At 51.1% G+C, this 22,262-nt stretch overlaps 2 protein-coding genes across 3 annotated transcripts in view; both read left to right on the top strand.

Moving 5' to 3' along the window:
- Window positions 1-14,754, top strand: part of NWD1 (NACHT and WD repeat domain containing 1) — a 54,376-nt gene extending 39,622 nt beyond the window's left edge. Inside the window, 7 exon segments of the mRNA XM_076001230.1 lie at window positions 328-600; window positions 1,781-1,871; window positions 5,196-5,350; window positions 6,113-6,389; window positions 9,288-9,838; window positions 10,791-10,896; window positions 12,472-14,754. Of these exon segments, the coding sequence (XP_075857345.1) occupies window positions 328-600; window positions 1,781-1,871; window positions 5,196-5,350; window positions 6,113-6,389; window positions 9,288-9,838; window positions 10,791-10,896; window positions 12,472-12,773 (1,755 nt within the window). The 3' untranslated portion in view covers window positions 12,774-14,754.
- Window positions 14,755-20,231: 5,477 nt separating this feature from the next.
- SIN3B (SIN3 transcription regulator family member B) overlaps window positions 20,232-22,262 on the top strand; it is a 33,997-nt gene continuing 31,966 nt past the window's right edge. For both annotated transcript variants that reach the window (XM_076001467.1, XM_012758387.3), the window contains exons 1-3: window positions 20,232-20,391; window positions 20,664-20,770; window positions 22,034-22,187. In XM_076001467.1, the coding sequence (XP_075857582.1) occupies window positions 20,287-20,391; window positions 20,664-20,770; window positions 22,034-22,187 (366 nt within the window). In that variant the 5' untranslated portion in view covers window positions 20,232-20,286. The remainder of the gene's footprint in view (window positions 20,392-20,663; window positions 20,771-22,033; window positions 22,188-22,262) is intronic.

Genomic DNA, 22,262 nt, shown 5'->3' with positions numbered 1-22,262 from the left:
TGGGACTATAGGCACACGTGCCACCATGCCCGGCTAATTTTTCTATTTAATGTAGAGAAAGTGTCCGGCTCTTCCTTAGCGAACTCCTGAGCTCAAGCGATCCTCCCGCCTCAGCCTCCCAGAGTGCTAGGATCGCAGGTGTGAGCCGCCGCGCCCGGCCTCCCTCTCTCTCTCTCTCTCTCTCTCTCTCTTTTTTATTTATTTCTGAACTGGCAGTGTTGAAAACAAAATGCATGAGCCATAGTGAAAAACGGGCCTTGCATCTGAGTCTGGAAAGCGTGCAGTCCAGTCTCCTACTGGGATGTCGCTTCCTCTTTATCCCGTTAGATCCATGCTTGGAATCTGGAAACTGCAGAACTGGTTTTCCGAATCCCGGGAGACGCCTCTGATCCCTGGGTGTGCACGGCCGTGCTGGCCCCGCAGGCCAGGCTGATGGCAGTGTCGGAGCGCGGCGTGGTCAGCGCGTGGAGCTCCGCCACGGGAAAACTGCAGGGCACGCGGCGCCTGTCCAGCGTCGAAGGAGAAAGCCCTGCCTGTGCGGTCTCAGTGCAGACACAAGGAAGGCTGGTCACTGGGTTTAGCAACGGCTCCATCTCTTTGGTAGGCAACTTTACTGGCTATAATGAGAAAATTAAATCAGCCCTAAAAGTGCTCCAGTGTCCTAGAAATTGGGAGAAAGGATCTTGCCTTATGTCTTTTAATAAGAGACACTTGGCTTCCTTTTTCTTTCTTTCTTTCTTTTTTTTTCGAGACAGAGTCTCACTCTGTCACCCCAGCTAGAGTGCCGTGGTGTCATCATGGCTCACTGCAACCTCCAACTGCTGGGCTCAAGCGATCCTCCTGCCTCAGCCTCCCGAGTAGCTGGGACTACAGGTGCACACCACTGTGCCTGGCTAATTTTTCTATTCTTTTTTTTTTTTAAGTAGAGACAGGGGTCTCGCTCTTGCTCAGGCTGGTCTCGAACTCCTGAGCTCAAGCGATCCTCCCGCCTCAGCCTCCCAGAGTGCTGGGATCACAGGCGTGAGCCACCGCGCCCGGCCCTGTGAACTCATTTAACCCTGAAGACAACACTACGATGTAGTTGCTGTCGTTGTGTCTGTGTTATGGATGGGTAAACTGAGGCAAGGAGCGGTGAAGTCCTTTGCCTAAAGTCCCAAAGCTGGTGAGCAATTCTGAACTCAAGCAGTCTGGCTGTAGAACCCGTGCTTTCAACTGCTCCTCTTAGGCTCCCTGAAAGCAGAGAGTCTCCACCTGTGACCACTGGTATTCGGGGCCCGATCATTCTTTATGGCTTTTTTTTTTTTTTTTTTTTTTTTGAGACAGAGTCTCACTATGTTGCCCAGGCTACAGGGCCGTGGCATCTGCCTAGCTCACAGCAGGGCCCAGATCATTCTTTGCTACAAGGGCTGTACTGTGCTTGATGGGATGTTTAGCAGCTTCCCTGGCCTCCACCCACCAGATGCCAGCAGGAGTGCTGGAATATTCTCTGAGCCCCGGAGTGCGTACAACAACAGCGAGGTCAGCAATAATTATAGCTGCTACTTCGGGAGGGCTGACTATATAGGCTGAACAATAATTCTATGTACTTCTCTGAGGGGGGGTGTCTTGAGATCATCTTTCATTTAACAGGAAGGGGAAACCGAGGCACCGAGGTGTTAAGGAACTTGCTTAGAGTCACAGAGCTGGCAGAGCCCTGCACCCCATTCCAAGCTCTCTGACCCTTCACCCTTCACCCTTCACCCTGCAGAAATGCTTGACAGGTGTCCTTGACTTTTTGCAGGTTTCCTCCGAAGGAGACCGCTTGCTGGAGAAGCTTCCAGATGCTGTGAGTTTCCTGGTGGTCTCTGAAGACGAGTCCCTCCTCGCGGCAGGTAGCGTTTGGCTCTTGTTTCAGAGGATCAAGGACGGCAGATCAGGGTGGGGTTGGGAATGGGGGTGGGGCTCGGGGACAAAGAGGAGTGCTAGGGGAGGAGTCAGCAGGCCTTTCCTGCAAAACAGCCTCACAGGGAACATTTTTATTTTTTTATTTATTTATTTTTTTTGAGACAGAGTCTCGCTTTGTTGCCCAGGCTAGAGTGAGTGCTGTGGCGTCAGCCTCGCTCACAGCAACCTCAGACTCCTGGCCTCAAGCGATCCTCCTGCCTCAGCCTCCCGAGTAGCTGGGACTACAGGCATGCGCCACCATGCCCAGCTAATTTTTTCTCTATATATTAGTTGGCCAATTAATTTCTTTCTATTTATGGTAGAGACGGGGTCTCGCTCTTGCTCAGGCTGGTTTCGAACTCCTAACCTCGAGCAATCCGCCCGCCTCGGCCTCGCAGAGAGCTAGGATTACAGGCGTGAGCCACCGTGCCCGGCCAAGGGAGCATTTTTGAACTCTGGATGAGATGTTCTCTGTTGTAATGTCTCAACTCTGCTGTTGTGGCATGAAAGTCACCGTAGACCATATTTATCTATTTATTTCAGACAGGGTCTCGCTCTGTCGCCCTGGCTCGGGAGTGCAGTGGCCTGATCACAGCTCACTGCAGCCTCCCCCTGCTGGCCTCAAGTCATGCTCCTGCCTCAGCCTCCCGAGTAGCTGGGACTGCAGGTGTGTGCCACCCATGCCCGGCTAATTTTTCTAATTTTTATGTAGAGATGGAGGTCTCTCTTTGTTGCCCAGGCTGGTCTTGAACTCCTGGCCTCGAGCGATCCTCCCACCTCAGCCTCCCAAAATGCTGGGATCACAGGCACGAGCCACCGCGCCCGGTCTAGATACTATTTAAAAAGGGCCGTGCCCATGTGTGCCAACACAACTTTATTTACAGACACTGATGTTTGAATCCCATATCATTTTTTTCTTTTTTTTTGAGAGAGAGTCTTGCTTTGTTGCCCAGGCTAGAGTGAGTGCCATGGCGTCAGCCTAGCTCACAGCAACCTCAAACTCCAGGACTCCTGAATCCTCCTGCCTCAGCCTCCCGAGTAGCTGGGACTACAGGCATGCGCCACCATGCCCGGCTAATTTTTTCTATGTATATTAGTTGGCCAATTAATTTCTTTCTATTTATAGTTGAGACGGGGTCTTGCTCTTCCTCAGGCTGGTTTTGAACTCCTGACCTCCAGCGATCCGCCCGCCTCGGCCTCCCAGAGTGCTGGGATTACAGGCGTGAGCCACCGAGCCCGGCCAATGAATCCCATATCATTTTCATGTGCCATGAAATATTCATCTTTACTTTGATTTTTTTTTAACCATTTAAAAATGTAGCAACTGCTGGGTGTGGTGGCAGGGAGTAGGTATGTGACCGGGAGTCGGTCACTTAGACATGGCTGACTGTCCTTACTCCAGGGCGGCCAGGGGGGGCTTCCCTTAGCCTACAGCCCCTCCATAGTTCAAGGTGATACCATACGTCCCAAACCTTCCACCATAAATCCCTTCCTCACTATGTGGAGTGACCCAAACCCTCTAAGGAAGCAAACCACTCTTACCAGGGCAGGACATTCCAAGTGCTTAGAAGTCACCTCTTTCACGTGCAGGGTGTGGTCAAGCCAGGCCTGCTGAGAATCCTTTTCTGCACAAGAATGGGATGCAAATGTCCTTGTAGGGTAGACCCGGGTCATCAGACAGCTGCTAAAATGAGATGATGTAGGCCAGGCAGGCAGCACAGAGGCCCACCGCGCATGAGAGTTTCTGCCATCATAGAATAATAGTAGCTAATACTTGGGTGGGTCGCATGAGTCAAAACCTGTCCTAAGGGATTCTTGGCTGCTAACTTTTTTACTTCTCAACAAGTAGCCCCGGGAGGTAGGCACTTTCACCATCCTCATCGATAGAGGCAGAAACTAAAGCACAGAGAAGTTAAGTGATTTGCCTGAGGTCGCACAGCTGTAAGTGGAGGGGCCGGGATTTGAACCCAGAGTCTGGCTCGGCTCCACGCTCTCGAACACAATGCTGCCCTGCATCAGAACATCTTTCTATTTACCAATATGTCCTTTCTGAATATCCGGAAGAATTGATGGTGCACCTATCGTATAAGCAGATAGCTCCCGTGACGGGGCAGGGCGCCACTGGAATGGGGGCCCCACCTGAGCTGTTGGTGCCAATGGAAAATGGTGACTCAACTGGTGACCCGTGGTGTTCCAAGGACAAAACTCTTTTATTTTTATTTTTTTCCCCTGGAAACAGTGTCTTGCTTTGTTGCCTGGACATGAGGTTCAGTGGCACAATGGTAGCTCACAGCAGCCTCAAACTCCCGGGCTCAAGCGAGCCTCCTGCCTCAGCCTCCCGAGTAGCTGGGGCTGTAGGTGCATGCCGCCACCATGCCCAGTTAATGCTTCTATTTTTAGTAGAGACAGGGTCTCGCTATGTTGCTCAGGCTGGTCTCGAACTCCTGATCTCAAGTGATTCTCCCACCTCGACCTCCCGTGCTTGCTGGGATTATAAGCATGAGCCACCGCGCCCAGCCCCTTTATGTCCTTTATGGGGCCTCAGTGACTTTGCATAAATCTGTCCTTTGTGCACCTCCCTGCCCCGCTAGGTGTCCCCTCAACAAAGCATCACCCAGATCATATTTGGCATGCTAGTGAGCGAGTCCCCTGCGTTAGGGTTGCCAGAAAAACTAAAAGACCCTCAGCGAAATGTGAATTCCAGATAGATGACAAATTAAGTTTTTAGGATAAGTATATCCCATGCAATTATTTGGGATATACTTATACTGGGGAAACAAACAAACAAACAAACAAACCTCATTGTCTATCTGAAATTCCCATTTAACTGGGTGTCCTGGTATTTGTTTGTTTATTTGTTCAATCGAGCCACCCTTTCCATCTCCCCCTCCTTTATTCCTTGGCAGCCACACCAGTCTCTCTGCAGCTCCTCAAACACGCTCACAATGCTCCTGCCTCCCGGTGGTCTCTTGCTGTTCCCACCTTCCCAGGGGCTGCCACCTGCTCACCCCACTAAAACCGGCTCAAATGTCCTGGGGCTGTTGTAACAACCTCGCCCACAAACCTGGTGGGGGGCGGGGGGCTTAAAACAGCCAGGATGGGTTGTCTCGTAGTCCCCGAGGCCTGAAGTCTGAAACTAGCAGGTCAGCAGGGGGCGCTCTTCTCCCCGGGGATCCTGTCCAGCTTCCGGGCACACAACAGGTGCTCAGAACACACCCTCGGGCTCCTCCAGGCGCAAGAGCACCAAGCCCCCTCCCTGTCTGCCGTTTCAGGGTTCGGAAGATCCGTGTGGATATTCCTGGCCGACTCGCAGGGCTTTCACCGGTTCACGGCCACCGAGCTGCAACACGAGGACAGGGTCCAGACGGCCGTGTTCGGTCCCAGGAACAACCTGATCGTCACCGGGTCCCTCGACGCGCTCATTCAGGTGGGAGATCCGGGAACCCCCAGCCTCACCTCCGCCTCTGGAATAGAAGATGTGATTCTTTTTTTTTTTTTTTTTTTTTGAGACAGGGTCTCACTTTGCTGTCCAGGCTAGAGTGAGTGCCATGGCGTCAGCCTCGCTCACAGCAACCTCAGACTCCTGGGCTCAAGCAATCCTCCTGCCTCAGCCTCCCGAGTAGCTGGGACTACAGGCGTGCGCCACCATGCCCGGCCTACATACCTTTTTTTTTTAAACCTACGTTTCTTAAAACCAAAAGAAAGAGTGGTAATGGTTCACGTTTTTGCAAATCTCTTTAACGTTTGGCTTACTAGGAGACAGACAGATTCTCACGTTCGATTCTGCATTCTCATGTTTGGTGTGATATCTCATCATGTAGCTTCTGAAAACTCCACCGCTTACTTATCAGAGGAAGAGGGTGAAAAAGGCAAATAATATCTTAGAAGCATTATGAACAACAACAAAAAAAGAAATAAAAGAATTATTACGAACATAGTTGTGATCTTGCAGACCCCCTAAAAGGGCCCAGGGGTACCCTCCTGGGGTTCCCTGGGACATGCTTTGGGAACCGCTACAGTAGCTGATCAGTGAGGACCTTTAGGGGGGGTGGCGGGGAGACGCGAAGTCCCTTGAGCCGCAGCCTAAAAAATTCATCGTCAGTGGATAGACGGGCTTATCGAAGCCTATTTCCAAGCTGCAGTTGCGGGAGGAAGGCATCACGCCCGCCCTCCTGTGCTCTATCCTCAGGTGTGGAGTCTGTCGGAACAGGGGACCCTGCTGCACATCCTGGAAGGCGTGGGGGCCCCCGTGAGCCTGCTGGCCCGGGGCGGGGCCTTGGTGGCATCTGCTTCCTGGCAGTCCTCCTCCTTCAAAGTCTGGGACCTTGCCAACGCCGGGAAACCCCTGGGATCTGCCCCCTTTCTGGACCGCACGGGCCTCACTGCGGTGTCCCACAACGGGGGCTACGTCTACTTCCCCAAAACCGGGGACAAAAGCAAAGTCGCCATCTGGGACTCGGCGGAAGGTTTGTGAGACGTGCCCAGGGTCAGGCGTGCGGGCGGGGACTGGAGCCGTCTGTGGGTCTAGGCTGCTGTAAGGAAGCCCCGTAGACTGGGGGGCTTAGGCGGTGAGCACTTACCGCTCAGGGTTCTGGAGGCCGGGGCGTTAAGGGTCGGGGTGCTGTCTGGTGGGAGCCCGTTTCCTCATTCATAGGTGGCCGTCGTCGTCACATTGTATCTGCAGAAAGAGAGAGAGAGAGAGAGAGAGAGAGAGAGAGAGAATGAGAACAAGCTCTTGGGCATCTTCTTAGAAGGGCACTAATCCCATGCGTGAGGGCCCCACCCCTCGGCCTAATCACTTCCCAACGGGGCCCCGCTGTAGTTTGAATGTTTGTCCCCCCAAACCTCACGACATTGAAATTTGATCCCCGGTGTTGGAGGTGGGGCCTAGTGGGAGGTGATTGAGTCATGGGGGTGGATCCCTGAGGAATAGGTGGGTGCCCTCCTGGATGGGGGAGGTGGTGGTGATCGAGTTCTTGTTCTATTAGTTCCCATGAGAGGTGGCCGGGCGCGGTGGCTCACTCCTGTCATCCCAGCACTCTGGGAGGCCGAGGTGGGAGGATTGCTGGAGGTCAGGAGTTTGAGACCAGCCTGAACAAGAGCGAGACCCCGTGTCTACTATAAATAGAAAGAAATTAATTGGCCAACTAATATATATAGAAAAAAATTGAGCCAGGCATGGTGGCGCATGCCTGTAGTCCCAGCTACTTGGGAGGCTGAGGCAGGAGGATCGCTTGAGCCCAGGAGTTGGAGGTTGCTGTGAGCTAGGCTGACGCCATGGCACTCACTCTAGCCTGGGCAACAAAGTGAGACTCTGTCTCAAAAAAAAAAAAAAAAAAAGAGCCTGGCACCTCCCCCACCCCTCTCTCTCTCTCTCTCCCCCTCTCCCCTCCTCTCTTGGCCTGTGATCTCTGCACACGCCAGCTTCTCTCCCCTTCCACCCCAAGGGGAAGCTCCGCAAGGCCTTCCTCAGAGGCAGACTCTGGTGTCTGCAGACCCGTGAGCCAGATAAACTATCCTTTCTTTGCACGTTCCCCAGCCTCGGGCATTCTTTTCTAGCAACACAAATGGACTGAGACAGGCCTCGCCTCCTAATACTAGCCCATGGGGGTGAGGGGTTCAACCTAGAAACGTGGGGGGGGCACAAAGCTTCAATCCATAACACCCCCATAACTCTAGGCAGGTTGAAAGTCGCTGGTTGAAAACGGGACTTGATTTTACACAACCTCCCCACCCCCCCGGGAGGCAGCTGGTAATCCGGCTGCCCAGTGCCTGTTTTAGTTCATGTCCCCTAGAAGCCGGGCCTGCGATGGGGATATTCGCACAAATGATGGACGCAGGGGTGTTGGAAGGGAGGGAGGGGAGGAGGCTGGGGCGGGGGGAGGGCTGAGCAGGGAGGTGAGCTTGGCTGGAACCCCACGGGAGCCCTGGAAGGCAAGTGGGGCCACTGCCTTGGCCCATTGGGGCTGCTATAGTGGAACAGCACAGGCTGGCTCGTGAAGAACGGAAATTCGTTTCTCGTGGTTGTGGAGGCTGGGAAGTCCAAGATCGAGGTGCGGACAGGTGTGGCATCAGGTGAGGACCCCCTTCCTGGTTCATGGATGGCCATTGTCCTCACATGGCAGAAGGTGACAAAGGAGTACCTGAGGCCTGTTTAAAAAAAATTTTTTTTTTTGAGACAGGGTCTCACCTGTTGCCCAGGCTGGAGTGCAGTGGCGTCATCATAGTCCACTGCAGCCTCAAACAGTTGGGCTCAAGTGATCCTCTGGCCTCAGCCTCCCGAGTAGCTGGGACTACAGGTGTGCACCTCCATGCTCAGCTCATTTTTTTTTAGGTTTTTTTTTTTTTAATAGAGGAGTCTCATTATTGCCCAGGCTGGTCTTGACCTCCTGGGCTCAAGCGATCCTCCTGCCCTGGCCTCCCAAAGTGCTGCAATTATAGGCGTGAGCCACCGTGCCCAGCCCAGACAGGTATGTTTTGAGCGTCAGCCCACTAGCCTAGGCTCTCAGGGGTTGGCGGTGCACAAGTCAGACAAGGTTACTCTTCTCGAGGCGCTTGTCTGCAAGTTGGGGAGCAGAGTGGGACACAGAGCAGTGGAGAGTGGTGGCCCATGAGGTGGGTGTCTGCAAACTGCAGCCCGAGGGCCAAAGCTGGAAGCGTGCATTTGTGTGTGCACCTACCATCCGTGTCTGCCTATGGGCTACAACAGCAGGGTGAGAGGTCGTAACTGAGTGCATAGGGCTCATGGACCAAAGATATTTATTTCCTGGCCTTTTGTAGAGGACATTTGTAAAGGAAAAGTTTAGGACGAGGTCGGGAGAGGTCACGTAATGCCTTGAGGACAGTAGAAAGGAGTTTGTGTCATGTCCCGAGGGCCGTGGGAAGCCAGGATTCGCACCCCACTGCCCAGCACCCTGCATTGCTGACGGTTAAGAAGGGGCCTGAGATGATGTGATTGACATTATAGACAGCTCAGATTGATTGGCATGGCGGGGTGGCTTATGGCCTGCCTGTAATCCTAGCACGCTGGGAGGCCGAGGCGGGAGGATCGCTTGAGGTCAGGAGTTGGAGACCAGCCTGAGCAAGAGCAGGACCCTGTGTCTACTAAAAATGGGAAAAATTAGCCGGGCATGGTGGTGAGCGCCTGTAGTCCCAGCTACTCGGGAGGCTGAGGCAGGAGGACCACTTGAGGCCAGGAGTTCAAGGCTGCAGTGAGCTACGGTGATGCCACTGCACTCCAGCCTGGGCGACAGAGCAAGGCCCTTCCTCTAAAAAATAAAAGGAAAATATATGTAAAGAAATAGGAAGCCCAGGGAGCCAGTGCCTCCGCGATCGGTTCTCAGTGTGGTCTTCTCCCCCGGCAGGTGAGGAACAAGACGTCCTGGACACTTCCAGTGAGGTCAGGTGTCTGGAGGTCGCCGAGCAGCTCAAGCTCCTTTTCACTGGCCTTGTTTCGGGGACCGTCCTGGTGTTCCCCCTGAATTCCAGGCAGGATGTGATGTGCATCCCCCCTCCCGAGGCCCGGAAAGCCATCAACTGCATGGCCTTGAGCAAGGGGGAGGACCGCCTGGCCGTTGCCTACGACAACATTGTCCTGGTCCTGGACGTCAGCCCCGGGGACCCCTGTCCGGTCGTCGACGGGCCAACGTACACCTTTTACACCCAGCTGCCCGAGACCATCTCCAGCGTGGCCGTGCTGCGAGACTACCGCGTGGTCTACGGCATGACCGCCGGTGGCCTCTTCCTCTACGAGTGCGCGCACGCCAAAGTGTCCCCCTTGGAGGCGCACAGGGGCCGGGTCACCTGCGCGGAGGTCAGCCACGGGGAGCAGCTGGCGGTCAGCGGGTCCGAGGAAGGCGTGCTGTGTCTCTGGGACCTGCAGGTGTGCAGGTGGAAATTCGAGATGAGCTACACGGTGCGTGGCCCGCCACACCCCGTCCCGCTGGCTTTCCTTCATCTGTCTACTTATTTGTTTTTTTAGACAGAGCCTCCCTCTGTTGCCCGGGCTAGAGTACGGGTGGCGTCAGTCTCGTTCACTGCAACCTCAGACTCCTGGGCTCAAGCGATCCTCCTTCCTCAGCCTCCCGAGTAGCTGGGACTACAGGCATGCGCCACCATGCCCGGCTAATTTTTTTCTATATATTTTCAGTTGGCCAATTAATCTCTTTCTACTTTTTTTTAGTAGAGATGGGGGTCTCGCTCTTGCTCAGGCTGGTTTCGAACTCCTGACTTTGAGCAATCTGCCCGCCTCGGCCTCCCAGAATGCTAGGATTACAGGAGTGAGCCACCGTGCCCCCGGCTTTATGTATTTATTTAGGGACATAGCTTTTAATTAAATACAATCATAGCTAATGTTGGTGTAACCAAGGTCATTTAAGAACTTGAATCCTATAATTCCCACTCCCCAGTGCAAACTGTCTCTAAATCTTTTAATCCAGTCTCCATGGAGGTGTGCCTTGCTCCTGGGAATACTGTGCTACCCATCTCTCCAGGTTTTCACTTGATTCTGTGGGATGGCTCACGCCTGCAATCCTAGCACTCTGGGAGGCCAAGGCAGGAGGATCATTTGAGGTCAGGAGTTCAAGACCAGCCTGAGCAAGAGTGAGATCCTGTCTCTATGAAAAAATAGAAAAATTAGCTGGGCATGGTGGTGTTTGCCTGTAGTCCCAGCTACTCGGGAGGCTGAGGCAGAAGGATTGTTTGAACCCAGGAGTTTGAGGTTGCAGTGAGCTACCGTGATGCCACTATACTCTACCAGGGGCAACAGTGAAACTCTGTCAAAAAAAAAAAAATAGCCTGGCTCCTTGCAGCTGATCTCGTGGGTGTCTTTCAGTCTGGAATCAGGATACATTGTCTGTTTTCAACAGAGCTCTTACTGCAGAGGGGTCCAATGCGCTTGCTTCTCCAAGGATGACAAGTACGTGTTTGCAGGCTTAAAGGATCGTTCCATAATTGTCTGGAGTGTGTCAGATGGTGAGTTGTTTTGCTTTTAGGGAAAGACTGAGGTTTGATCTGGAGAGAGAAGGCTCTGTCCTCAGTCCTGGGTATTAGAATGCCCTGTTATGTCCTCATCTAGCTGGGTTCCTCAGCTTAGGGAGGTGTCTTCAAGCCAAGATGATGGGCTCACAACCTCTCTTCTAGATCCATGCTGTGGAACTCCACAATACCCTCCCACATGGCCTCGAGCCCTCTTTAGGGCACACACAGGCTTCTTCCGTAGGGTCATCCTTCTGAGTGTAGACGGTGCCCCTGGTGTGTGTATCCTAGGCTCAGGAGGTAGCCATGGGGTGGTGTGGGTAGAGTTCAGATGTCTGAGCTGGAGTAGAGGCCCTATATATGTGAGGGCCTCACATATCTAAATCTATGAGGGCCCTACAGTGTGGGATAAAACTGGGAAGTGGGAAGAGAAGGGGGGAAAATCACAAACAGCAGGTACTGGCTCTCCCACATCACTACACTCCAGTACTAAACTCTTAAGAGCCCAAGAATTCTCAATCCAATCCCAGCCTCCCAGGCGGTTCTGAAGATATCTTCATCAATGTAGGAGGATAGAGAGCATTTTACTTAATAGTTTATTCACTAGATTTGCAGCATTTCCATATTTTGTCTTATAAGATGTGGATCTCTTGCCCCAGGCCCTATAAATGTTAGGGGCAGCCTGTTTTAAGACCAACCACTTTGAAAACCCCCCTTGATGCTTGGTCTGTTCAATATTATATCAAGGTCATATAAGCAAGAGTTATACTGTATACTGGGTATAATCCCTGAATCATTTAATTCAACAGTCATCCCTATTTTACAGAGCAAAAATTGAGGCTCTGAGAGGCTGGGTGACTTGTCCAAGGTAGGCTAAGGTTTGAAGCTCATCTGCCTGATTCCAGTGCTCACCTTTGTCACTTTCTTGCACTGTCTCCTGTAGAGAAGACTCTCATCATATATTACCTCTTTGAACCCTGATGACCCTGGCAGGGGATAAGTATCATTGCTATCTTCTTTTGACAAATGGAGAAGTAGACTTTTTCAAGGTCACAAAGCAAGTTAGTAGCTAAGGAATATCAGGTAGAGCCTAATACATTGTAATCTGATACATTATAATCTATTACATTAATCTAATACATTGTGGTTGAATACATTGTAGTCTGATATATTGTAGTAAAGATATCTGGTAAAAAAAAGTCACATATAGCTCAGTAGGTGAGGGCTGCGGATTGTGGCCTTAAAAGCTCATCCTGGGAAGGTTAACAACCTCTTTCTTCTCCCTCCAACAATAATATTTACTGAGCTCACTGTGGGTCAAAATTCTATACTTAGAACCTTAGAAGTATGATGTATTTAAATCTTCAAAATTCCCCTGGGGATGTAGGTTCTGTTATCATTCTCATTTTGCAGATAAAGCAAGAAGGACTCTAAGAGTCCCTCTAAATGTCACGCCTAAGTTAGTCAGGGGTAGAGCAAAAATTTGACCCTGTGCAACCAACTCTAGAATGTGTAGGATTGGACCTATGCACTCCAGTTTTCTCATTTGTGCCTTGCTCTTCACCCCCACAGGCACCCTGCTGGCTGTCCAGTTTGTCCATGCTGTGGTAAACAGAATCATTCCAACCTCCAATGGCTTCATTGCCCCCACCAGACATGGTTATCTCATCCGAGAGCGTTTCCAGTGCCCTTCATCAAGAGCCTCGCAGCAAGACCCTCTCAAAAACTTCAAGAAGGCAGTGTGGATGGTCAAATCCAGGCAGAGAGAAGAGCTGGCTGCAGCTGCAGGAGCACCCCAGGAGTTGGGAGCAGAAAGTGCCCAGGGAAATGAATCCAAATCAAACAAACGCTCACAAGTCTGCCTGATTGTGTAGAAACCCTCTGTGGGGGCATGGGGCTCCAATGAGTTAGTCTCATTTAATCTGGTTGAAGCAAAGAGAATGTATTTTCTGGTGTATACCTGGACCCAAAGCCTCAGATTGTTTGACTCAGACATCATCTCTTCCCATCTTTCTATTCTTCTTTCCTCATTGTTGGTTTTAGTCTCAGATCTTCCACCCCCAGGTTATCAACATGGTGGCCAACATGCTGCTTTCTCCAAGTTCAATAGAAAAGAGGGCTTCCCTTTCCCACAGTTTGAACCAAAGTCCTGGCCTCAACTCTGTTGGTCCCAGTTGGTTCATAATCGGAACAAGTGATTATCTCTGGGATCATGTAGCACTCTGATTGGCTGGATGGATCCAATGCCCACCAATGGGGCTGAGGTTGGAGATGACACCACCCAGTCATGTAGGCTGAGAATGGAAGAGAATATTCTGGGAGGCAAACTGGGGCGCTGGTACCAGGTAAAGGGGGGATGGATGAGTGTGAGACAGACCAAACCACTGATGAGGATCAGTCTATAGAGCACCTGGTGTCGTCATCTGATCGTCACCACAGCCCATCCTTTGGGGAGGGCAGGAGTTTCCGCATCCATTTTACAGATGCTGAAACGGAGCCTTGCAGAGGTAGCTGGGATTTGCTCCGGGTCACAGGCCCTGGGTGCAAGAGCTCTACGAGCCAGGAGCCTTTTGTCCCAAGCCTTGTTGGACCACCGTATTCTAATTTTAGTCTCGGCAGCATGACTGTCTATTCCACAGGTGGCACCCTCAAATGCTCCCCGAGGCTAGTGAACCATCTGGAGCCATCTATTTCCATGCACCTAGGTGAGCAGCAGGAAGGGATGGAGGCTCTGGACACATGGAGGGCACAGGTCGTGTCTAGGGTGGGCACAGGCACCCTGACAGTAGCCCAGAATCAATGTGACAAAACAAGCCCGTTGTCAGATCTTCCTGTTGTCATAAGCAAAGCCAGAAATGCAGACTTTTATGCAAAAACATTCCCATGTTTTAAAGTGGGCAGTTGGCTCAAATTTATATCTATAGGTGTGTTTGGCCTTCGTGCCTTTGGTTTAGGAGCTGACTTCATGATCCAAGTTGGCATTAAAACAATAACCATGTTATAGTTCTCCCATCCCTCTTCCCTGACTTCCAAACTTTCAGGACAAAGATGCTTTTTTAATCTTAAAAACTGGAAGCTCTTAGAAGTCGACAGAAAGAGCTGCTGACATATCTCTGCTTCACTTTTTAACCATCTGCCTTGTGCAAGTTCAACAGTCGAACTGTTTTCATTCCATGTAAATGGACCTTTTTTTCTTTGCCCACGGCTTTCTAAAATTCCCACTAGCTTCCGGGGCTTTTGCTATAACGATAGGAGAGTCCAAACCTTCAAGGTGCTGTTCCTTCTCCCCTTTGTGGAATTCCAGACAGAGTTGCAGGAAAAGCAACCTTAGAAACAGAGGCTTTTGAGCTCAATGAGACCCTACTGACTAGCTCATTCATTCGCTTCCCAAACCAGGGTTCCAAGGCGGGCTTTGGCAGTTCTGCTAACATGAGCATTAAATTCCATTAAAAAATATTTTAAACTGTAATTTTAAAGTGCATGCTCAGATGCATTGGAAGCTGGTATTAAGGTGTTGGAGATGACTTATTTAGGATTCTTCTGCCATCTCCATTTAAGAGGCCGCTTAGGTTGTGAAGAGAGCCCTTGAATGAAATACCTAATTGGCTGGGTGTGGTGGCTCACACCTATAATCCCAACACTCTGGGAGGCTAATGGAGGAGGATTTCTTGAGGTCAGGAGTTCAAGACCAGCCTGGGCAGGAGGCACATGCCTATAGCCCCAGCTACTTCAGAGGCTGAGGCATGAGGATCGTTTGAGCCCAGGAGTTCAATTTACAGTGAGCTATGATGCTGCCACTGTACTCTAGCCTCAGTGACATAGCAAGACTCTGTCTCTAAAAAGAAAGAAAGAAAGAAGGAAAGAAAGAAAGAAAGAAAGAAAGAAGGAAGGAAGAAAGAAAGAAAGAAAGAAAGAAAGAAAGAAAGAAAGAAAGAAGAAAAGTAAAAAAGCTACTCTTTTCCCCAACTTCTTGGTGAGTCAGAGATTTACCCAAAGCAGAAACAAAGTGGATGCGGAGAGACAGAGGAACAATTTCATCTACAATTTCTGGTTTAAAATGTCTGTGTCCATCTGAACAGCCTCAGTGAGAATCAACTGCTTGGTATGTACATCCTAATTTGAACATTGGAAAGAAATTTTTGCTAATAAAATGCTACTCCAAATTATTTCTTACACTGGGGGGTTTTGCAGTGAATTTTCATTTGAGAAAGAGTGTGCTTGCTCTGAACGTTTGACAACCACTGTGCTTCAAGGGGGATTGCTTTGCCTAAGGTCTCCCAGCCACGCACCACACAGCCAGGATGAGGAAGTGGTTAATTCAATCCCCACCTTACACTCTTGTAGCTAAACATAACCACATAACGTGTCATCCAAACTAGAACATTTTTAACAATTACTCCTGGACAACAGAAATCAACTGAAGTGTCCCAAGGCAACTGAAATACACAGCCCATCTAGCTCCAGCGAGAATGGATTTATGTTAAATCCTAGAGACTCTTGCTGGGCATGCATGGTGGCTCGAATCTGTAGTCCTTTGGGACTGCTTAGGAGGCTGAGGTTATGGGAGTATTGTTCGAGGCCAGGAGTTTGAGATCAGCCTGGACAATACAGCGAGACCCCCCATCTCTAAAAAAAGAAAAATAATTCTAGAAGCTTTGTAATTATCTCCTTATCTCAACTTTTTCCATTATGAAAATGTTCAAACCTATAGCAAAGTTGCAATGTAAGGACAACCGAATGAACATTTTCTATTTATTAGAAATTTATTATAGGTTTTTTTTAAAAAAAATCAAATGAATTTAAAAATGAATGATGAAGAAAGTATCAACATTTTATACAAAGTTGGGATCTGACCCTGCACTTTGGGGACTTGCCTCCCCTCCTCACATAGTCTAGAACAGGGGTTGACAATCTATGGTCTGCAGTTCTGCCACCTTTTTTTTCTTTTTGGAGACAGAGTCTCATGTTGTCCCCAAGGTTGGGGAGCAGTGGCATAATCATTGCTCATTGCAGCCTCAAACTCCTGGGCTCAAGTGATCCTCCTGCCTCAGCCTCCTGAGTAGCTGGGACTACAGGTGCAGGCTACCACACCTGGCTAATTTTAAAAAATTTTTTAGAGACAGGGTATCTTGCTATGTTGCCCAGGCTGTTGTTGAACTCCTGGTCTCAAGGAATCTTTCCCCCCTTGGCCTCCTATAGTGCTGGGATTATAGACATGTGCCACCATGCCTGGCCTATTTTTGTAAATAAAGTTTTATTGGAACACAGCCGTGCTTGTTTATTTAGGTATTGCCTGCAACTGCATCCCTGCTACAACAGCAGGATTGAGTCATTGCGACAGAGAATGTGTGGCCCCAAAGCCAAAAATATTTACGATCTGTCCCTTTACCAAAAAATTGTGCCAACCCTTGACCTTAAGGCTTGATTAGATTTAGGGTAAACATTTTTAAAAATAGATTTTAGGTTTTTTTTTTTGTTGTTGTTTTTGTTTTTAAGACATGGGGTCTTGCCATGTTGCCCAGGCTGGCCTTGAACTCCTGGGCTTACATGACCCTCATACCTCAGTGTTCCAAGTAGCTGGGATTACAGGTGCATGCCACCACACCCAGCTTAAATTTCATTTTATGTTTTGAGGAGTATCAGCTTCATAGAGAAATTGAGTGGAAGGTACAGACGTTTCCCATACGGCCCCCGCCCCCACAAATGCGCATCCTCCCCCGTCACCAACACCCCTCACCAGAGTGGTACGGCTGTCACAGGGGACGAACCCACATTGACACGTCCTTATCACAGGGGAGGCATTTTTTCACAAGGATACGTCATAGCTGTGTTCATTCTCTATTGCTGCAAAACAAATTGACACAAATCGAGCCTCTTAAAATAACATCCACTTATTATATTGTAATTTCTGTGGATCGGGAGTCTTGAGTATGTTGGAACTCGATTCTCGGTTCGGGGCCTCACAAGGTGTCAGCGGATTGGGTTCTCACCGAGACACCCCGAGACATCATACGGGCTTATATGGACTCTCTGTCGGACTGTCGGCAGAATTGAGCTCCTCCAGGCAGGAGGAGTGTGGACCTCAGTGGCGCTCTCCCTGGGCAGGTTTTGAAAACAGCTAGTTCCTCTTTCGAGGCTAGGAGGGTTGTTGCATCTCTCTGCCACTTCCAGTTGCTAACCTCAGACTGTTTTTTTTTTTTTTTTTTTTTTTTAAAGACAGGGTCTTGCTACATTGCCTAAGCTGGTCTTGAATTCCTGGGCTCAAGCGATCCTCCTGCCTCGGCCTCCCAAGTAGCTGGGACTACAGATACCAGTACCTGACTCAAATTATCTTTTAAATGATGTCCCTGATTAAGTCAGGCTCACCGAGAAAAAATCTCCCCTCTGATTAACTCAAAACCAACTCATTTAGTGTCTTAGATATACCTGCAAAATCCCCTCCCCTTTGCCAGCTCAGGTAGCCTAATCACAGGATTGACTTCCATCATAGTCCCGGGTCCCATGGCAACTTTTTATGTTTGATAAAAATAAGAATTTCCAGTCTGGGCAACAAAGTGAGACCCTGTCTTTAACACAACAACAACAAGACAAATAAATAAAGAAAGAATTAAAAAATATATGTGTATTATTTTCCTCGTGATGAACATGCACACGTGTGCACACATGTACATAATGCTCGCATGTGTACACACACGCATGTACACACATGCTCACATGTGCACACACATGCCCCAGGTTGGCTGTTCCCTAACTGAGTGAAGGTTTCATCTGACTATTTGAGAAAAAACTGAAAGTGATCCTTAAAATTTGAATAGAATCCACACTCCGTGGGGGAAGGGGGGATTGCGTGACAATCCTGTTGGCCCTCAAAGACAGTGACCAACAGGAGGCTTTGGTGTGAAATGGGCTGCCCAGATATCTGGTGGCCACAAAGGGTTCAGGTTGCCTTCGCTCTATCCGTACAGGAATGTCCCTCTCTGGGCTGGGAGCCACGAATGCTCGATGTTTTTGCCTTCCAAATACCTCTCCCTTCCACTGTCTTCTCTCTACTGCTCCCATCCAGGTCTAAGCCTCCATTGTCCTTTGCCTAAATGATGAAACCGCCTCCCTACACCTTCCCTGGGTCCCCTCCAACCGGTCCCAGCAGAGCAGCCTGAGTGATCACTTTCAAATGCAAACCTGATTCTGCAGCTTCTTGACTCAAAACCCCAGCGCTGTCCCCACCAGCACTGATGCAGGGTCTGCCCCGCCTGGTTGCTCATGATTATCCTGCACTCTCTTCCTTTCTTTTTAATTTTTTTTTTATTTTTTCTTTATCACCATTTATTGAATAAGGACACTTTCTTCCTTTCCTTCCCTCTCTGCAGTCTGGGAAACTAGTCTCTCTCTTTTTTCTCTCTTAAAGTTCTTCAAATGTGCCATGCTCCCTCCTTCTGTAAACAGTCACAGCTGTTTATGAATTTTCCTGTGGCGAACACCTATACAAACTTCAGACCTCAGCTAGAATGTCACCTCCTCTGGGAAGCCTCCTTCGTCCCCTCCTAGACTGGGTTAAGTCCCCTAGGTGGCAGGGGATATTTTCCAAGAATAGGCATGGCATATTTCCAGTCCCACAGGCTATTCCGGAACCTGGCCACTCCCCAGGTTGCCCTCCTCTTGAATTTGGGAGGGACTTCCTAACAGCCTTTATGGACAGAAAGCAATGGAAATGATTCTGTGTGACTTCCGAGGCTGGGTCAGAAGAAGTAATATGGGAACCGTGCACAGTGGTGGGCGTCTGTAGTCCCAGCTCTTTGAGAGGTTGAGGTGGGAGCATTGCTTGAGTCCAGGAGTTCAAGGCTGACCTGGGCAGGACAATGAGACCCCCATCTCTGTAGACAGACAAACAAACAAACAAAAAGGGCAATATGATTTTCACCTGGCTAACTCACTCTCAGGGCGATTGCTCTTGGAACCTGGCAGCCATGCTGTGAGGAAGCCCAGGATGCCCAGTGGGTGGGGAGGGGGCTACATGTACATGTTCCGGGCAACAGCTCCAGGAAGGGTCTCAGCCTATAGCCAGGAGCAGATGACAGGCGTGTGCATGAACAAACGTTCAAACAATTCCAGTCCCCAGCCTTATGAGTCACCCCCGATGACACCAAAGCCACCAGGGATAAGCGATTTCTGCCAAGCCTGCCCCAGTTGCAGATTGGAGAGTGAAATAAATGTTGTTGCAATCATCTGAAGCTACTGAATCTTAGGGTGGTTTGTTACACAGCCACAGTAACAGGGATTTAGTAACTGTTACATTTATACCTTCCCTTCCAAGTATATGTTACACTTGAAACTTCACATTTGTGTGATTAATTGATTCCTGTTTGTCTATCCCCAGAAAGGCTGAAAGTTCTGAGTTCCGAGTTCATGTTAGTTTTTATCATTCTATTCCCAGCGCCTTGCATGGTGCCTGGTAAAGGATGCCCTCGATGCTAATTTACTCTCAACTTTCCTGGACCTTTTCACGTACGTGCTTGGGGCCAGGAAGCCACCAGCCTGGTCAGGCAATGCAGCAGGAGGTTATGCATGAACACAGGGCAGTCCGCTTGCGTAGGAAATCTTGCACGAAAAGGTTCAGAAGGGCAAAGTCTGACGGGCTGCAATGTAGGTGCTTAGAGTTCATCTCCTAAGAAACAGGATGGCCCCCGTGGAGGTTTGGGGGCAGTGGTGGATTGATGTGAGTTCTTGGAAGTACCAGGCTCCTGAACTGGTCCAGTCGGGAAGTAATGGTGTCAAAGCTAGGGAAGTAGAGCCCGGAGGAGTGGGACTAAGCCAAAGTCCATTTAGCAGAAAAATCACCCTGCAGGGGCCTGTATTAGGGTGCTGTGTGCACACACTCCCATGGTCGCACAAACTCCTCAAAGCGGAGACGTGTAGACTTATCCCACAAAAGGCCAGATGGCAAATACATCAGGCTCTGCTGGTCTTTGGATCTTTCACAGCCACTCACTCTGCCTCCGTGGAGCAAGAGCAGCCAGGTGAACGAATGGGCGTGTCTGCGTGCCAATAAAACTTTATTTAGGAACGCTGAAATGTGAATTCCATAGAATTTTCACACGTCACCGAATATTCCTGTCTTTTGGAATATTTCCCCCCAACCACGCAAACATGTGAAAATCACTCTGAGCCTGAGGGGGGCCGGACGCAAGCAGGCGGCGGGTTCTGCCAGGCCCAGCACCCGCTTGCTGGATCAGTCTCTGGTTAGGATTCCAATTGGGGACCTAAGGAGTCTCTCAGGGAGCCACGCCCCGTCCGCTGACGTCACCGGGACCCGCCCACCGGGGCGGCCCCCGCGCATGCGTGCTGGGCCCCGGGGCGGGGGCGGGGCGGGCCGCGGCTCTGACTTCCAACATGGCGCACGCTGGCGGCGGCGGCGGCGGCCCCGCGGGCCGGGGGCTGAGCGGCGCCCGCTGGGGTCGCTCGGGCTCCGCGGGCCACGAGAAGCTGCCGGTGCACGTGAGTGGCCTCCCCGCCCTCCCGCGGGGACGCGGCCCTCTGGACCCCGTAGGCGGGCGCCCCTCACCCGGGCCCCGCCCGGCCCCGCCTCCGCCTCGGCCTCCCCTCTGCGCGGCCCGGGACCCCCCCGGCCTCCCCCCGGCCTCCCCTCGGCCTCCCCTCGGCCCCCCGGAGGCCCGGCCCGGCCCCGGCCCCGCCGGGGACCCCCGCCGCCCCGCCCGGCCCCTCCTCCAGCGCCCCCCGGCCCACTGGGACCCTCCCCCTCCTCGCAGGTGGAGGACGCCCTCACCTACCTGGACCAGGTGAAGATCCGCTTCGGCAGCGACCCTGCCACCTACAACGGCTTCCTGGAGATCATGAAGGAGTTCAAAAGCCAGAGGTACCCGCGGGGCCCCTCCGCTCCCCGGGGGGCCCGCCTGGGCCGGGATCGGGCCGAGCTGGGTGGGCTCCCCCAGTCCGGCTGTGCCCTCCTCCCCCAGCCGGGTGACCTTGTGCGGGTTGTCTCAGAGCCTCAGCTCCTTCTCCTAAAAAAAAAAAAACAACAAAAAAACCCCAAAATGGGAATGGATAGTCTCCACCTTGGTGAGCTTTCCTGGGGATTCCTGGAAGGAGGGCAGGGGTGGGGGAGGCAGAGGGGAGGCGAGTGCGCAGAGCCAGGTCCTGCCTCGATTTGAAATGTTGATTTTTAAATAAGTCATCTTCGTGGAAGATTTGGAGGGGACTCGTTTTGTTTTTTGTTTTTTTTTTCTTTTTCCGAGCACTGCATTACAATGTTATTTGTCTTGATGATTGAGTTTTTTGGCACCCTCTCTCCCTTAAATCCTGTCCCCGAGATGCTCTGCTCGGCTCACCCTGGTCTCAGGCCTGCTTGGAAGTGAGGTGCATAAAACGCTTAGTAAGGGACCTGGCACTCACAGAGCATTTAAAACACAGGAGCTGCATTTGTAGACACAGAATCAGAAGGGTTAGAGATGGAAGGAAACCCACCTTTGTGGCAGAAGTGAGACTAGAACTCAGACCCTTCGACTCTCAGACTTTCGCGGGTCACACACCCACCCTGCTGCTGCTCCCTCTCTGGGATCTTGGTGGGGCCAGCCCGATTTCCTTCCACCGGTGCAGGGCGGACTAAGGCCTGGGCCCTGAGCGCAGCCGGGAGGGAGACCCCATCTCTCACGTTCTTACGCATTTGCTGCACTTGAAGGGCCTTTGGTGTTTATGCTTTGCAATCGGTTGCTCAGATCAAAACCTGGGTCATAGTCATCCCTGAAGCATACGAAATGAGGCAGTTTATCACATCACTTAGAGGGCTTTGGCCTCCTGCCACATCCGGGAGTCCCGGCCTTGCATTCGGCTCTCCTGACATTTTCAGAACTGAGCGCGTGCGCACGTGCTGGGAGTGTTTCGGGGAGTTGTGCTGTGTAAACATTCTCTGGTTCTCTTCGGGAGGGCGCGGGAGCCGAGGCCTAGCCGCTCTGGAAATAGATCATGGTCTGCAGATGCTGTCGAGAGAGTCACGGTTAGGTTGTTTTGTCGTCAGTTGAACGGCTCGTCGTGTGGCAGGATCAGGGGAGTCAGGAATGGATTTCGTTTTTAATTTGCTATCTGAGACCCTTTTGCGCACTTGCGTTACTCTTTCTTCTAGCATTGATACTCCTGGAGTCATCAGGCGGGTCTCACAGCTCTTTCACGAGCACCCTGACCTCATCGTCGGGTTCAACGCTTTCCTTCCGCTCGGATACAGAATAGACATTCCCAAGAATGGCAAGTTAAACATACAGTCGCCTCTGACAAGCCAGGTAAGCTGCTGCCGCCGTGCCGGCCATCTTGCCTTAACGCAGCACACCCTGCGACCCAGGTCGGCCCCGTGCCTC

This window comes from Microcebus murinus, chromosome 4 (genome assembly GCF_040939455.1).
Source record: "Microcebus murinus isolate Inina chromosome 4, M.murinus_Inina_mat1.0, whole genome shotgun sequence".
Classification (NCBI taxonomy): Eukaryota; Metazoa; Chordata; class Mammalia; order Primates; family Cheirogaleidae; genus Microcebus; species Microcebus murinus.
The sequence above is the reverse complement of the archived record's forward strand: the minus strand, read 5'-3'. Positions and strand labels throughout refer to the sequence as shown.